This window comes from Corvus moneduloides, chromosome 6 (assembly GCF_009650955.1).
Source record: "Corvus moneduloides isolate bCorMon1 chromosome 6, bCorMon1.pri, whole genome shotgun sequence".
In the NCBI taxonomy this organism is placed as follows: Eukaryota; Metazoa; Chordata; class Aves; order Passeriformes; family Corvidae; genus Corvus; species Corvus moneduloides.
In genome coordinates this window covers 61,679,827-61,697,282 of record NC_045481.1, presented here as the reverse complement: position 1 = coordinate 61,697,282, position 17,456 = coordinate 61,679,827, and the positions used below count along the sequence as shown (strand labels likewise).

The 17,456-nt window shown below is 41.9% G+C and overlaps 1 protein-coding gene across 11 annotated transcripts in view; it reads right to left on the bottom strand.

Annotated features, from left to right (window-relative positions):
* Positions 1-16,838, bottom strand: part of PPFIA1 (PTPRF interacting protein alpha 1) — a 53,742-nt gene extending 36,904 nt beyond the window's left edge. For 4 of the 11 annotated variants that reach the window (XM_032111007.1, XM_032111005.1, XM_032111001.1 and 1 more), the window contains exons 1-2: positions 15,963-16,836; positions 14,586-14,849 (exon numbers count right to left, since the gene is read on the bottom strand). In XM_032111007.1, coding sequence (XP_031966898.1) covers positions 14,586-14,849 — 264 coding nt within the window. In that variant the 5' untranslated portion in view covers positions 15,963-16,836. Of the gene's footprint in view, positions 1-14,585; positions 14,850-15,962 lie in introns of all 11 variants that reach the window. The other 7 variants (XM_032111008.1, XM_032111011.1, XM_032111006.1 and 4 more) reach the window with 4 other exon arrangements.
* Positions 16,839-17,456: the final 618 nt, after the last annotated feature.

The window sequence follows — 17,456 nt, the reverse complement described above, 5'->3', positions numbered from 1 at the left end:
CACAAATCTGAGCAGCTAAAGAGAGCAGGAAAAGGACAACTGGGGGAAGTGCAGGACATCAGGGGTGAAAACCAATGGGATCTGAGATAAGTTTCCATCACGATGTTTGTATTCCATATAAACCACAATTATTGCAAATGATGACTGCATGGAAATGGCAAATATACAGTCTTCAACAAAACAAGCAAAGAAAATGTAAAATATCTAGGCTTATTCCTAGGGTATTTCACAGTCACTTCATTTTAAACTGAAGGGTTTAGGTAGCACACAGTGACCAAGACCTCCAATATATTTGAAAGTTCCTAGCAAGCAAATTTTCGTACCTATTAAATCACAGCTTTGTTTTGGGGGTTTTTTGGGCTAAGAATCAAAACAATGAAATGATGAAACAGTTCAAGGGTATCGAGAGTTAAAACTAAAGAAAACTGACTTGTTTTCACCATTAAATCCAGCCTTGGAAAAAGAACAGAGTTACACACAACAGCAAATCCAGAAACAACCAACCACCAACAGAGATTATGCTTTGCCTGTTCCATGTAATAATACACATTGCTTTCAACCTTTCCATATCTCTGGCCTGTGCTAATGGGAAAGAGAAAAATCAGCCTAGACTGTGCAAAGAAAAATATTTTCCTTTTCACCTCATGAAATTAATTTCCAGTAAGCATCACGCAACCTGAATTGACTAAACTACAAACATAAAACTTATTTCAAGCATTAATAGAATCAGTTCTATGAATCAAGTTTAGCTTTTGTTCTCAAAGCCCCCAATAACTTAAGAGGGAGTGTAAGAGAATACTTCAAGTAATATTAAAATATGGGTATGTCAAATCCTTGTGTTTCGGAACATGGAAAGGCTTTTCATGCTCAAAGTAGCTGTTTTTCCAAGTGGAGCTAACTACCCACCAGAGTGAGAACACACTGGAGCTCATTACATAATTCGTGTATTGACCTCCTTTCCTATTTCTGTGTATGCATAAAATGTTTTATAACTCAAAAGACAACCACCAAAACAGAGGTGCAGATTTCTTTACTGTCAAAAAAAATTTCTCCCCTTCCAACTAGTGGCATTGAGATATTGAAAAGGTTTAATATCACCTTTGGTTAACTCTCAAAAATCTGTATTTTCTTCGAAAAAAACCCTTTTTTATTTTTTTCTTTTCTCAGAAACTGCAAGACTGCATGAAAACACTCTAGTGAATATTGCTGCCAGCTGCCAGTCAGTGATCAATACTAAACCTGAGTCACTTCTTATCATTCCAGTCCTTTGTTTTAGCAGGTCTTCTTCAAATGCCCCTCTTGGATTGACCTATCTAGGCTTTGTCATTAACGCTGCTCAATCCTAAACGGGCAATTAAGTTTTAACGTGTTTACAGTTGCATAATGTTATTGCTCTGGAATGAAACTCTCGCTGTTCCCAGTCCCCTTTGGAGCTGGAAGCAGAATCAACTGCCTGGCATTTGACAAGCAAAGAGCCAAAGGACTCCTCGCTCACAGCCAGCAGGTACCAAACATATGCCCAAGAGCAAAATGGAAAAGCTTATAGCAAGCCCAAGTCTCCATGGCAATAAGCAGGTTCCCAGTTACCATCCTGAGTGAGTTGCCTAAATTTATGCACAGCGTGCCCTGAGCCTGAACTACACAGCACAAAATCCAGACTTCAGCACTGGGAGCTTCCGGAAGTGCAAGGAAACATCAATGGGGAAAGGTGGGATTTGGCAGCTTGGCAAAAGGAACGCAGGAGCAGCAGGAAAAGGGAGGTAGAAACACACCAGCTCCATGTTCTTCCCCCTGTAACACCCCTTCCCCAATCTAACAAACACGTTTCTGACAGACACATCCTATTTGGGGTGCAGGGCGTAAAAGTACCGGAACCCAAACCTGGATCCAGCCTCTTGCTCCTCAGAGGACGAGGGGTTTTGCTTTCACCACATGAATCCCTGCTCAGACCTCATACACACAGCAGCAAAGTCTGGAGAGGGAGCCTGCAAACCCTTGTGCATGGAGCAGAGCAGAGGTCGAAGACACGCTGGAATCATTAACTACAGCCTGTCCAAACCAGGACCAGCAGAACCCTTACTGCCTGTCCTCCCCCATTTCACTTCCCCTAAACCCAGCAGAACAGCGCTGTTATGTACACAAGGACAAGGGCAAAGCCTCGTGCAAAACCAGATCTTTGTGCATCACTGGAGAGCCAACATTCCCTGATCACACACCGTGCTTTGGACTGCAAGGGACACAGGGCAACCTTCCAGGCTCTTCCATTATACCCAGACCTCCATCCATCCATCCATCCATCCAGCATGGGGAACACAAGTCACACATGCAACACGCAGTCCCTACAAGCCTGTTTGCAGCTCATGTGCTGCGAGGCAAAACCAAGCCACAGCTGCATCCTACAACTGCTTTGTAGTCCGGGAAACGAAGGAAAGAGAACGTGAGGTTGTTCAAACAAGTCAGAAAACCTCATCCAGTCACTCCTATTACGACTTGCAGTTTGCTCTGCATTTTCTGTAACCAGCCTTGGGATCATCAAAACGTTCAGAATCCCCAATTTCTCCAGATAGTCTGTTAATCTTTTCATGAGCCTTAACAAATCAACACAGCTTGTTCAAAGTAGGATAGATCACACAGGGTGGTCAGTTAAGCCAGAGCAGATACAACCTGGTTTTGATCCCAGCCTTTTACACACCTTTTAAAGCTACAGATGTGTATCAAATCAACCAGTGAAAAACTCTACTGAAGTACCTGGTTTTCCCCCCAGGGCTTTCTCCAAATATTCAATTGAGGGGGCAAACCCTGCAAGTTAGCAGAATGCACAGAGGATTAACAAGAAATGAAGATACTGAGCACTAACTTGAAATACCAGTTTTAAGTTATTTTGTTCACTTGCCTTTGTAAAAAATACTTATGAAATGTTGCCTCTATTCAGGCAACACCATGGATCTTCTGAGTAAGGAAGTCCAAAAGCTGAAGCATTACAAGAGCTGGAAGGTGACAGCTGCCTAGCAGCAAGCACAGCAAATGCAGAAGCAGCCTTCAGACTTGCATGAAACTTGGCATCTATTCATATGCAATGGTAGCAGAAAACCTTCTTCCAATCACTTCATTGTGGTGTGGCTATGCAAGGAGTTCCACCTTAGCTGCTCTTCAATGTACAGGAATACGCCCCCTGAAAGGGCAGATAAGGCACAAAAGTATTCAGAACCATACCCAGCTTGTTTTCCTTGGAAAAATGTCCAAGATCAGCTAAAATATGCATCAGGAAAACTTTAGTCATCATCGAAGAACAGGCTTTTCAACTTGGGATGTGTATGGCTACTTTGTGCAGTAACTGTTGAGAATGGTTGATAACGAAGTAATCCTTTCCAATACTGTACCACTCCAACCACCAATATTCCAGAGTAACACCTTAATTTAACACAGAGTAAGCCTACAATACTTGGGGAGTGTTAGAAAAACAACTGCCCCTCAGTGAGACTCTGAATCAGTCAATTCTAAGGGTTTCACAATCCGAGTTACCACATTCCTGCACCCCCAGCCTAGTCTATTTTGATTAGGAACTAATACAGTAAAGCAGCAGCACAACTTCTTAGGTGTAGCTTTAGGCATCTCCATTTTTGGAGTTCATGTCAGTGAAGAAACCTACCCACACCCATACCCACTATGGCAAAAGGAGAATACACTCGTACTTAATTAAAGAGCAAGAATCTTGCATTACTAGTTTGACGAGGTATGGGACAAAACCAGTCTCCATCTTTAATATGACAGTAGAGAGATTTCAGTCAAGTTTTTCCTCTCCTCACACAAAGCTGCTCAAGATTTCCTGGGATTCCACACTGGATGGCACAGCATGCCATGCTCCTTGGGGATACCAAACTGTAGAACAGCAAGATGTGCTGGGAAGATTTAAGAAGCTCTGTAATTTTCCTGGGACCCCCCCCATTCTGGAGACTGAGCAGCTATAGCAAAATCTTTTAAGTTGTAAACACACTGAACTGGAAGTTTACTTGGGCAAGAAATAAATCTTTTTCTGCACATCAACTCTAAACATACTGCACTCACAAGAAACAGCACAATTCTGGCCTGGCTGGCATTAAATATTAAATTCCTACGACTTTTATAAATTAAGAACTATTTCAACCCTACATACTACATTCTAGTCATCTCACATGACTAATACTGCTCAGTTTTTTACCAACAGACCCGGGACAAGACCCATCATGCACAATTATTTCAGCGACAAGATACTCCTGCTTGCAAAAACTGTGAGCAGCAGCTGAGGCCCTGCCCTATTCTAATCGTTCATCTTGGCCTCTGGTTGCCAGCTTTAGTTCTGTGGCTAGCAGCTGAAAAGTACATTTTTCACACTCTGTTAAGAAGGAATGCTTGGGAATATCTGAATAAGGCTGGCCAAGCCACCCTCATTAAACAAGCACCAGCATGCACTTCCCCCTCAGTGCTCTCCTATTTTATATATATATATGTATTTATTATTTTTGCCAAGCAATGCACACTTCAGTCTTATAATTTCAAACTTGTTTAAGCAAGTAATACTCACTGAGGACAGATACGTGCCTTCAGCAGGAAATTCGACTTACCAGCTCGTCACATTTTGTTTTTCCTATTTCTCTGTACTCTATCACCCCAGTTTACAGGCTGAGTGGATTTATTGGGCTAACTGAAGCTAAATATGTCCAAATCTGTGATATTCTGAATAAATGCTACTGGACCATTCCATGGAAAAGTTGTTCCATTTTAACAAATACTCCAAAACAAAGCAATTCCAAAATCCACACGAAAAAACCACAGTCTAGGTCCTATGACAGACATGCCTGCTATCTAAACACAGAAAAAACTAGAAAAAAGATCAGCATCACAGATTAAGCATTGAAGAGCTGTTTTAGGGGGAAGGTTAAAGCCTTTTTAAGTTCAAAGTAATTTTTTTTTGTCTGCCACCCAAAAAAAAAAAAAAAATCCACAATGAACAGTTCTTAACTTGATAACTACCTGAACCCAGACAGCAGAAGGAAACCAGGGGGATGAGCAATGCCATAATGCAGAGAAGGAATTAAAAAAAAAAAAAAAAAAAAATCAATCAATCAATGAAAAATAAATAAATGAATAAAAGACAGGTGCAGACTGTCAATATGGTGTTACCACTAACAAATGCTGAACTGAAGGATGGGGTGGTGAGGAACCTGTGAAGCTCCTATTCCACACTGGACTAAAAGCAAGGGAAAGATGACGCAACAGGGAAGCCCTGCAGCCTCCAACTCTGTTGAGACAAAAGAAATGCTTGGCCCATTTCTCCTCCTCTACTTCCCAGGACTTAATCTTTTATAACCATTGCACAAAATTCAGGAGAGGGTTATGAAGACTCCACAAACTGCAGTTCCAATGGGATCGGAGTTACACCAACATCAGTATCAGCATAAACGAGACCCTGGGAGAGGAAAAGGACAGCTAAAATCCTAAAAAGCTGTTCCATTTCCACTTTACATGAAGCAAAGTAATTCCAGATTTCTCGAGACAAAGACTCAGCTTTTGGAAGATAATGGTGTGGAACCACACCCTCCAAAGACATTCTGAAAACTCAAGCTGCATGTTTTAAAAGAAATAAGTTACTGGATGCACCTGCCTCATGCTCTTTAACATAAGGCTAAAAGAATGTTATGACCTTCCAAGCTTTTTCCCATGAACTACAAAAAGGTGGTCATGCTGTATGAAAAATACATTACTCAAGAATAACAAAAAGATTCACAGTGGTATCCCAAGGCATCCCTGAAGTTATCTAAACCAGACTTTTAGTCATTCCCCCAAATGTACTACAGCAGAGAGAGCTTTGAGGGGATAATCTGAAATTAGGAGTTTACCTTAACACAGGCATAAAGATGTGGAAAGCCCAACCAGATTCACCCAGACATCCAATATCACACGGGCTCTACTCTTCCAGCCTTGGGTCTCCTGGGTGCAGCATCACTCTTTACATCCAAATTAGATTATCTGAAGAACTCTTAACAAGAGAATCCCATTCATTAATTTTTAATTTGGATCAGAAGTTTCTTTTACTTCCAGGTTTCCAAAGCAGCCCATGCCTTAAATCCCAGTAGAAGCAAGAGATTCAAGCGTGAGATGCATCCAGGACTTTAAATAACCTACACAACAGAACCTTAAAGTATGTAAAATTACAGAGTCCAGTTTCCCACTGGGAACAGCAAATCCACAAGCAGAAGCTACAGTGAAAAGCATAGCAAATAATTGAATTTAGGTCTGGTACTATTAGTTCAGCAAGGTTAACAGAGCCCCATGGCTCCCAGCATGTTCAGCTCACAGGTTTCCCAATTACGGATAGGAATGCAAAGAAAATGAGTGTTTTGACTCTAACATTCTATTGGCAAAAGTATATATTGCTAAATAATTGTCACAGGCTCACACAGGACAATTGAGAATGCACAACTCAAACCCACAAATCCACAGTTTAAACCCTGCCACTGATCAAGACAGCAGTCCCTTCAGATGTGTACCGAACTTCCTTTTCGCCCAGTTTCCTTTTTTAAGGCAATTTGGGGTTGCACCGTGAAAAAACTTTCACATCAGGCATTCTGTGAAGCAAATGAGCAATTCTACTTTCAGATCTCTCTCTCTCCCCCTTTTCATGACTGTGCTTGAAAACTCAAAAATAGTTTAAAGAAACTAGTCACTATTTGTTGAGATAACCATGGATCCAGCACCACTAAAACAACAAGAATTTATGATCCTCTTTATTGAGTGAGCCCTCTCCACATGGAAGAGCATTTAGCTTTTACACCAAGGATTTTGGTGGCCAAAATTCCTTTTCAAGTAATTAAAAATAAACCCCATTTCCCAGCACTGGACACTGTCAGTGTTGAAGACAATCATTAACAGACTTCATCAACTGCAAGGTAGTTTCTTCACATGAACAGTCACAGATCTTTCAACCCTACATCAAACCAGTCTCAACTTCGTACAGGCCAACATAGAAATTCTTTGTTGAATTGTGTGAAACTGCACATCTTAAGGTGGTTTTGTTTTGTTTGGCTTTTTTAACTACATAAATTACTCAGCTCCATAGGCTTATATAATTAAATCCTTATACTGTGCACTGTTCTGTAAATTTGAGGTAGGGAAATCCAAATCTCACTTCTCTCAACAGTAGAGTGTTTAACAATCTCCATGCTTTACTCATTTTTACCAGATAATCTACCCTGCCATTCTATATAAAAGGTAAATGTGCCTCTAAAAACAATGTTTTAAGTGTATAGAACCAAATTTTATATGCATTTATATGAGAGGTAGGATTAAAAAATATTCTGAAGCACTGTGCTTCAGAATATTTCTCTACAATTGAATACCAAACTCTGCCATGTACTAGCAATAGGAGTAAGGCAAAACACAGCATGGCTCAGACCATACCCAAAGAGAGACTACTGTTCTACAGAGGAAAAAAAAAAAAAAGGAGAAAAAAATTAATTAAACTGAAAAATAAAACCAAGAGCTGCCCACTTTCCTATCACAACAAATAAAAAAAGGCATTTTTTCCAAAGAGAAGTTCTTTTTTTCTCCTTAACAAAACTCAAAAGGTCACAAATGAAATTTCTCAAGCTTTTTTCCACATGGCCCTTTAAACAAGTCCTTGTTTAAAATCTGTCCTGAAGATACCCTGATTATGCTCAATACTGCTCGTGTAAGGATCTTTTCATTAAGGACTCATAGAATCCTAGAACGGTTTGGGTTGGAAGGGACATTAAAGTTCACCTCTGCCATGGGCTGGGACACCTTCCCCTAGACCAGGTTGCTCAGAGCTCCACCCAGCATGGACTTGAACCTTGGTGCACTTCAAAAAATTCGCAGAACAAAAGACTAATTCTAGATATTTATCTTTCTGAAAACATAACCAGAAGACAGATGAATTACAGGAATGTGTTGACTGTTCTTATTATATATATCCATCAATAGCCATGGCATATTTCAGATCCAACCAAAATTATACTCCTCTTTAAGATCTTCACAACCATCCTCAAAAACCATATCCTCAGTAGACATGAGTGTAAACACACGAGCAAAGTTCAAGGCCACTGTGGAACAGTCTCAAAAGGGAAGATTAAGCAACAAAGCTTCTCTTCTGAAAAATGCTGCAGCTCTGGCCTCTGTAGGAACAGGCTGCAGAGCCTTGTCAGGCTGATGAGGAGAAAGGAGCTGATTTTCAGCAGAGCTCACTGAAACCAAAGGTCAAGTCTGAAACAGATAAAGGTCATGGGCAAAAAAACAAGTGAACCAACTACTCACATCATCTCAGAGAAAAACAACACATCAAAACAAAGTGAGCATTACCTTGGACTTGTAATCACACTCCTCCAATTCTAAATATCCAAACTCCCAGAGCAATCTCCTCAAATGACCTACAGATATGGATTCAGCTCCCTACACAATCATCTGGAGTTTCCAAAATGTGGAAATATTTCTTCCCTGTGCCTCTGTGAAAAAGTCAAATTGAATAAAAAACTCACTCCATTCAGTAGCAAAATAATAATTCTTTCAGCCCAGAGAATGTGAAAACATTTTTCCTGGCAAGAATTACATTACATTTACACTTGGGGAACCCACAGAAGGATTACAAAAAAAAAAAAAAAAAAAAGACATTGGAAAGTTATGAGCATCCAGATTACCTGACACACACAACACAAATTTATCCCTCCTCAGTATTTGCAGTTTGAGATCCATACACACAAGAGATTATGGTATTTTCTAATATGCGTCAACAGATACCAGTCAGCCTTACAGACTTTAAGTGACTTAAGCTGCCTAAATTGCCACAAGCAGCTTACACAAAGACCTTTGTCATATTCCTTTAAAAATGGAAAACTAAAAAGTAAATCCCCAAATTCAATTGTGGAGCATATTAATGCAGTTCTGAAACGCAATGCTAACTCAGGGAGAGGAAGAAAAAGATACTAATAGGCACTTAAAATGTTCTTTCCTAAGATTCAAGGTCTCTGACAACACTCCTAACTATAAGGGGCCTACATCTATTAAAACACAATGTGTCCTCTTAATTCTCTGATCAAAACCCATAGTGAATAAAACCAACATTCAACTCTCCTAAACAAATTACAGAAAGGATGAAACAAAGTCTCAGCCCAGTGGGCATTAAAACACTAAGAATTTGTAAAGGGGCAGGGAATTGTGCTCTTAATTCATATTTATCTTAAAAAAAAAAAAAAAGCCAGGAGGTTTTATTTTTTTAAATGGAATTGCAATTATGTAGCCACATCGAATCTTTAAGTCCTGCTACCAAACACCTTCAAAGCCCTTTTTAGTTATACTCTTAGAAAGAATGGAGGAAAAAAATTAAAGGCAGCAGAGGAAGAATTCTCTGAATACCTAAAGACACTGCCTGTGGTACCAGAGGCTACAGGCAAGCAAACACTGATGAGAGTATATATGTGATGTTCCCCTGGCTCTAAATACATATTTTTAAATACTTTGTTTTGATTATAGCTCTTTTCACCTTATATACAGCCTGTTTGTTAGGCTGCAGGTTAGACTAGAGCACCCCAAGCATTAATAAACCCACTGTCAGACATCTGTCCACAGCAGCACAAGAGTAGGGAAAAATAATCACTAGCTCCTGTTTCAGGGCATCAGCCACTGTTAAAACAAATAGAAGGCATTTCTGTGCAGTCACCAAACATTCTTCCTGCAAATAAACTAAGGAAAATAAAAAACAAGAGTTTCGGACTTCATCAAATCTGCTTATTAAGGGGATGGATGGAATATCATTAAGCAGTAAAAGAGCAGCAAATTTCACCCCAAATTTAACAGCAGCAAAATTCACCCTCGAATACATGGAAACTTAAAATAAATTCCAAATTTAATCTAGCTAAAAGGTCTATTTATAAATAAGCAAACCTAAATTAAAAGCACAGTATAAACAGCACGTTGCTAACAATAGGCAAACAGATGTCTGCTGGGCAGGGGTGGGATGTTTCAATAAACAAACCCCAACATATCCACATGAGAAACCAAGAACCAATGCTGGAGACTCAGTCCTCAGTGTACTCCACTGCATTATTTAAGTGTAACTACTCCTTTTTGCCCAAACAGAGAGCATTCTTTCAGATAAACTCATACTCTGAAGGTTTGGGGCAAAAAGTGTCTGTTTCTATGTCTTGAAAGAAATAGGGAAGCTGAGGTTTACCGATAGTCAGTGAAGAATTCTGAATGTTAATTCCTATCACCATCTGACTTAAACTAGTGTGAAGCCAAATCTGTTCAGTAATTTACTAACAGTAAGAGCCAAGTAGGATTTAGCAACTGAAACTCAACACAGATGTCTGAAAATGCAACAGGAAGAGTCCTGTTCATCTTTGCTGTCAGAATGGGGCAGGAAAAGCGGAGGATGTGCCTGCTCTGACAGCCGTGTGAAACCCTTTGGCACCTCCAGGATTCCTGGACACTCTGCTGAGATTAATGGCTGTTACTCAGAAGTCAGCACCAGCTGCTGCCAGGGTAAGAAGTGCAAGCTATGGCACCTCAGGGCTGAACATCTGGGAATGCTGGAAACGGAGCTGCGCTTGAAGTGCTGAGGAAATTTCAGCTGCTGCAGAGTTTGGCAAGGCCTTTGTTTAATGTGCTTTCTGCCACTGTGTTCTTCATATTAGGTACAATTCAAAACCTCATTTCTACATCTATGACATCCTGTATTACTCAAAACTTGTCTGGAGGAAATCCAAATACCACTATTCATAAAGTGGCAACTAAATCCTTAAGTCCATCATTTCAAAACAATACCAGGGCAGCCTTTGGGCTAGGTGTTCTGGTATTTCTTACATGTGAGGCATTGAGTATTTCTGAGATTGTCTAAGGAACATCATTCTATAGAGACATACCTGAATTTCACTGAATACAACTATGAATACAACACACCATTTTTAACTGCAGTGTGAAGTAGTGATAAAATATTTACTATGGATAGAAAGCAACTTTTACTTTAACCTTCTATTTTGCTTACCTTGTACAGAAAAAGATATGGCATGGTAAGTTTAAGACCAAAAGATGAGAGGTGCAAGATTAAGATGGATCTTAATAAGTGTTACAGAAGCATATTTGTATTGCATTTATCAGCTTATAAAATTAACATACATATTAAAATTTTCATCCTGATAACAACTGCTGTGAATTCACCAAGCATGCTTTTATTTGTGATAGGCACAAGAGTCACTGGAAATTAAATTCCTGTCTTCTCCATCCAAAACAAGCATCATGTTTTCATTTACGGAAAACATCTACATGAAATTCTATCAGCAAAATAAACCCTGGCCTACAACACTTTATTAACAAGAAGCGTAGTAACTTGGGTCTCATCTACCTTAGGTTCAAAATTTAACCTTTAAATACAGTTTTACAGATTAATTTATAAATTTGAAGCACACAAATCATGAATTTTGTAGAATGCACTCTAAAGGCACATAAAAGGCATAATTAAATCCACTAAGGCCATAATTAGAATCATAACTGAATGTGTTTATGTCACACAGCTCTTCAAGTAAAAAGTTAATGTTCATTTTTTCCTGTGAAAAATACCAGAAAGAATAAAAGTAAGTTCTAGCACAGCACTTTGATTTCTTCAAGCTCATTTTCCAAGGTCAGAGTACAGTTTGACTGGGGTAATCTGTAATAGAAGGGAACTCCCAGAAAACAAAGAGCATTGCCAAGAATGCAGTTATTTTATCAAGGCAGTGGTGATGTATTTCACTTCCAGCTGTCCACACCAAAAACCCAGAAAAAGTCAGCTTCACTTTGAGTAAATGCAACAGATAAAGCACTTCTATATAAGATTAAAATGCTGTCTTCTCAGTGAATTAGACATTCACAAAAGCTGCCTTACTCTAAATAGCTGTCCCAGGTTTGTGGAGCTAGAACTGATGCCTTGAATTCCCAGCTGCTCACCACACTAAGTGTGTGCTCCTCTGTAACCATAAAATGTGCATCACTGCTGCAGGAAAAACTGCATTTACTCTTAGAAACCAAGAGGTGCAAATACTAATTTGCTATTTTGAAACTAATTATATACACACCAGTATAAGCTTCCTTCTTACACACAGAAACTCTGAATGTAAGGAATTAAGCACAGGGATGCCCTCAGAAACTGAGTGCCTTCATAGCAAAACCAGGAGAGTAGCTTTGGTATAGAAGAAATCAATCTGGCATCCCTGCTTTTATACCAGGACTTTCCATCAGTCATCAGAATGGTCTAAAACTGGCTGATTCAGCTAAAGATATATATACCACAGGAAAAGCACACATAGAAACAATTCCATTCAATACATGTTAACATAAAGTAGTCTAAAATCAACTACAAAGACTTCTTACAAGCCAAGTCTGAGAAAGAAATAATACTTTGGTTACAGAACGATTTAGTAACTCAGGAAATTCCACTGGTCTTTGTACAATTAGTTAAATTGACCTTGCAGATCTCCTAAATTGAAAACAACTACTACGATAAAAAAAAATTTTAAATCTATACTACTATCCCTTCTTTGCTGAAAAAATGTAACACAGTTGTTATTTTATTAAATTTAAAGGTATCCTGACTTTACCCTCCTTGAAATCCACAGCTAAATAACGGGTCACTTGAGGCAGTAGTTCAAAAGAATGCTCAGCTTGAAATAATTAACAAAAAAGTTTGAATAGTTTCAAATATTAGTCACCATAAAGTTTTGACAGTGAACACATATTAGAATTAAAAAAAAAAACCCAACTGTTTAGCCTCATCAAAATTTACACCCATGAAGTAACCGACTCTACCATAACAACAACAAAAACTGCCCAATACAGAAGCTACTTCTGATGTAGCAATGATAATGAAAATATTTCTCGTTTTTGGAAGCACCACAGTCACTTGAGCTAAGCACCACTGAGGACAAAAGCAGCAGTTCCACTGCATGAAAACAGTATTTTCTGCCAGCAATCTACAAAAATCCACACACTGCTGTATGCTTATATAAAATTGCAGTAAAATTTCTCCCTCGACAGACTTGCTTTTCCAACAGATTTCACATGAAACCATGCAATTACTGCATTCTTGAAAAAGGGAACTGTTTATTAATCTTCCAGATATGTTTAGAAAGTGATGTTTATATGCAAGTAGCCTACTAGATTCAGGAAGGAAAGCTGAGAACTGAGAAGGCAAAAGGGGAACAGCTGAGTTGAGAGCTGGGACGATTCTGCTCAGCCACAAACTCAGGTCTAACAGTTTGCAGGTCATGCAAGTGGTAATGGCCTCCATTAATGTAGCAGACCTGACACAGAGGCTCAGGAGAAGCCACAATTATTACAGCAAAAAAACAAAGAATGATTTTTGCCTGCAGCACACAATTTAGCGCAGACAGCAGCAAAGGTTGGAAACTTCTCCTTTCTGATTTTCATCATTGTAACAGAACTAGATTAACACGTGTAACATTTTAGTTTCTATCCCTCAGTAATTAGCAGCACCAATTACCATACCAAGAGTCATGCAGTGATGACATTATAATGAGAGCAGTGAAACAGAAGGATTTAACACTACCGTGTGAAAGGGTATAAACAGTAACTACAGTATTTAAGGATATGTGAACGTTTGTAAAAGTAACAGCATCTTTGTGACACACCTGGGACAACAACCACCAGGCTAGAAAGCACAAGGCTGTCAACAGTTAACCAGCACCTGAAAGCAGCTCCTGCTCTGCCCAGAGCCAAATGCTTCTCAACCAACATGTTCAAAGTCCAGTTGTATTATTTTTAACTCGAATGGATAAAACCCAGCGAGTTCTGTAGACACCAATCACCTTTCCTAACTACATTCCTTAACGTAACAAACCCAGCGCTGCAGGCCACGTGCATCCTCCACAAGTCACTAATTAGGAACTCCTAGCAGGACCAAAAAAAAAAAAATCCCCAAAAACCAAATCCAAACTTTTCAAAAGTAGCCGAAGAGGTTTAAACAACACCCTCAGACTTCTCTATTGACACTGACAACTCAGCATGCATTCACATGGTAGCAGTCTTCAAGTTTTTAAATCAAAGTCCGTAATGGTGTCAGAATGGTCTGTATGGAATTCACAGAATCCCAGAATGGTTTGGGTTGGGAGGGACCTCAAGGACCATGCAGTTCCAACCTCCTGCCATGGACAGGGACACCTCCCACTAGACCAGGTATTAATTCTTAAGCACATGAATGAATCAGGCAATTAGAAACAGCATTTTAAACGTACTAGTGATAGAAGAAAGTCCATCAAGTTCTATTAAACAAAAGGATGTAGACACCATTCCATGTTTATGCTAAGCCAAGGAAATTCCAGAAACTGGGAAAGGAGACTGGAGGAAAAGGACTGCTCTTCCCTGCTTTCCTTGCTTCTGCATCTTTCTCAAAGAGAGCAAGCACCAACAGATCCTTCAGGATAGATTCATCTTCCCCTAAGACGACCTGACTCTTCAGTAAATCAAACATACAAAAAGCCAACAAAATACCACAAAGAACACAAAAACCATTGAAAAACCCCCTCCTTCCCAAATGCCCATACCTGTGGAAGTGCAGTATTGAGCTGCCTCTGCAAGGAATCCCTCTCATGGCCAACTTCGTGCAGCTTGCCCTGGGTGAGCGCGAGCGTCTCCTGAGTTTCTCGGAGTGTTTCCAGCAGGCGATCCCTTTCTTCCAGCATGGACACCATTAACTGCTCAAAGTGGGAATCAGCATCTGACTGCAATGGGGAACCTGAACCGTGGCCTCCGTTTCCCCCGGCGGGAATCTCGGCCTCACTGATGGTTGGCATCACCTCACACATCATCTTGAAACAAAACGAGACAAAACACAGGCCAGAAATTTTGGTCAAACAAATCTAAACGGGAACTTTGAGTACTGTCCATAATACCCACTTGGCTCTCCCCACGATAGCATCAGCAAAGGCTGCCAGCACCTCGGTGTTTGCCACTATTTCATTAAGAGTGGAGAAAAGGTACACAGTCAACTTAATCAAGGCTTCACTTCATAATGAGAATCTTGTGACTTCTTGCAAAACCAGATTTTTGCAGCTACGTCTCAAACTGTGACCTCATTTTAATGGATTTATGTTTTTGTGAGGAGTAAACTGCTGCTGAGATCTTTAAAAAAAAAAAAACAAACAAAGATAGGGCATGCAGCCTGCCACCAAAAATTATACACTTCACCCAGTAACTCATTACACTGCACATTTTGGGAATCATTATCTGCTTCTTCCACTGCTTCAAACGTACAAAGATTGTATCTAAAACAGTACTTTGAGCTTGTGTTGGCTGTAGAAGGTTTATGGTAGTGAAAGTGATGTATATAAATGAGTGGTAAATCCAAACAGTGCAATTCGGGAGATAAAAACACGTGAAGGAAGACAAGAAGCCAAAAATTCATTATGAAGTAGTAGTAGCTCTCAGTGTGGACAGCAAAAGGAAAGGTAGGCACAAATAATTAAAGGCAGGGGATGAATACAATCACCGGTGCAAATGGGAGCACTGCACTGGTAGTGAGCACACTGTAAACTGGGAGCACCCTTCAGAGACCCTAACAGATCCCTACCAGAGCTAAGGCATCAAGTTTTTAAAAAGCATGGAAAAACCCCACTCGTGTAATTACTGCACATTGAACTGCCAAGAAAGTTCTTCAGGCAACCCCTCTCAAAATCACAAACCTGCAAGAACTTAAGGCAAAATCAGGAAAAGTAGTGCCCCCAACCTCTCAGGCACCACTAACTTTTGTTCTCAGCCTTAAATTTCACACTCATAGCCGAAAATTTTAAAAGAACAATTCATTCTGAGGCTTACTGTGGGTCCCTCAATCCACTGAAAGTCTTGGAACGGTCTGAAGCGCTTTGTAAGATTTTCATGCATGATTACGATAAGCCCTGAATTTTCATCACTACATTATTTACCTTGCTCAATAAAACAAAAAGGCTCGGAAAACAGGCCCCACGTTTCCTGCAGCACCAGTTCTTCTCTGTTTTAGCAGTTTTCTGTTATCCCCCAAAACCTTTTGGGCTGCAAAGCATCCATCCAGCTCCAGTCCAACGGCTGTTTAATCGAAACACGTGAAAAAAAAAAAAAAAGAAAAACCTGCCGAGGAAAGAGCAGATCCAGTAAAAAGCAGCAGCTTCAGCTAACTCGCCAAGTCCCCGGCACAGAAGAATGTGAAAATAAACTGTCTCAGCTTCCCATTCCTCTATTACTGGCCCATAGGTCCTGCAACAGCTGGGATGGAGGAATCATGGGCTGAGGAAAAAAAAAAACCAAAAATGTAGTCCGATGCAGAGGTGCAACAAGCTTCAATAGTTCATCGCTCATAAATTCCACTCAGGTCACAATCGCATTATTAAACAGAGTACGGACAGCAGGGGAAAACAGCACGAGCTTTCTTGTAGAGGCTTTGGAAAAGCCTCCCTTCTTTTCTCTTCTATTAATTCCAACGGGAGGCTCTCCTTCCAGTTCCCTGGGTCTTAGTTCAAACATTTATAATCCCAAGAGCAAGGCGCTGGCGTCGCTTTGGAAGGCGAGCAGGGAACGAGACCTGTTGTTTCCTCTGCTCGTGTCCCGCACCCGCTCGGCCCCGCAGACGATGCTCCGCAACCGAGAGATGCAGCCGAGAGCGGGGAAAGAAAGGACCCAGCAGCTCCGGGGGGCACCGGCCCGGTCCCGCCGCTCCCCTTCCCCGCGGAGGGCCGCGCTAGCAAAGCTGCGGGCGGAGGACGCGGGGCTCTCCTGCTCCCCCCGCCCGTCTCGGGGAGCACCGGGCCGGGCCTCCCTTCTCGCCTCGCTCGCTCCCCGCCGGAGGCCCCAGCGGCGCCGGGAGCGCGGCCGGCCCGGGCCCCGCGCAGCCCCTGCGGAGCGAGCCCGGCCCCGGCGAGCCCGCCCTCCCTCCGGCCCCTACCGAGCGCCGGGGGCTCCGCCGCGCCGGGACGGTCCCCTCGGGCCGGGCCCGGCTCCGCCCGCCGCCGCCTCCACGTCCGTGGTGGCCGGCGTGGGGTCGGCTGAGGCCGGGTGGGTGGTGCCGGCCGCCCGGCGGTGCCGCCGCAGCCTCAGGGGGCGGCAGAAGCGCTGCGCTCCCGAAGAGCCGCGATCGCCGCCGCGGCCCCGCCGCTCCCGGCCCCGCTCGCCGCCGCCTCCTCCCGCCGCTCCCGGCGCGCTCCGCGGCCCCGCATAAATCAGTGCGGCGCCCACAATGCACCGCGCGGGGCGGCGCGGCCGCTCCTGGCCCGTTCCCCGCTGCCGGGGACCCGGGTTCGAGACCCGCTCCGCGCTGCCTGCCCCTGTGAGCGATACCGCCGCCGCCCACGCTGCCCGCCCCGAAGGAAAGGACGGGAAAGCTGCAGCGGAGTCCCGGGGCGGGAGGCGTGCTCGCTGAGGGCTGAGAACAGGGCAGGGCTGGAGCG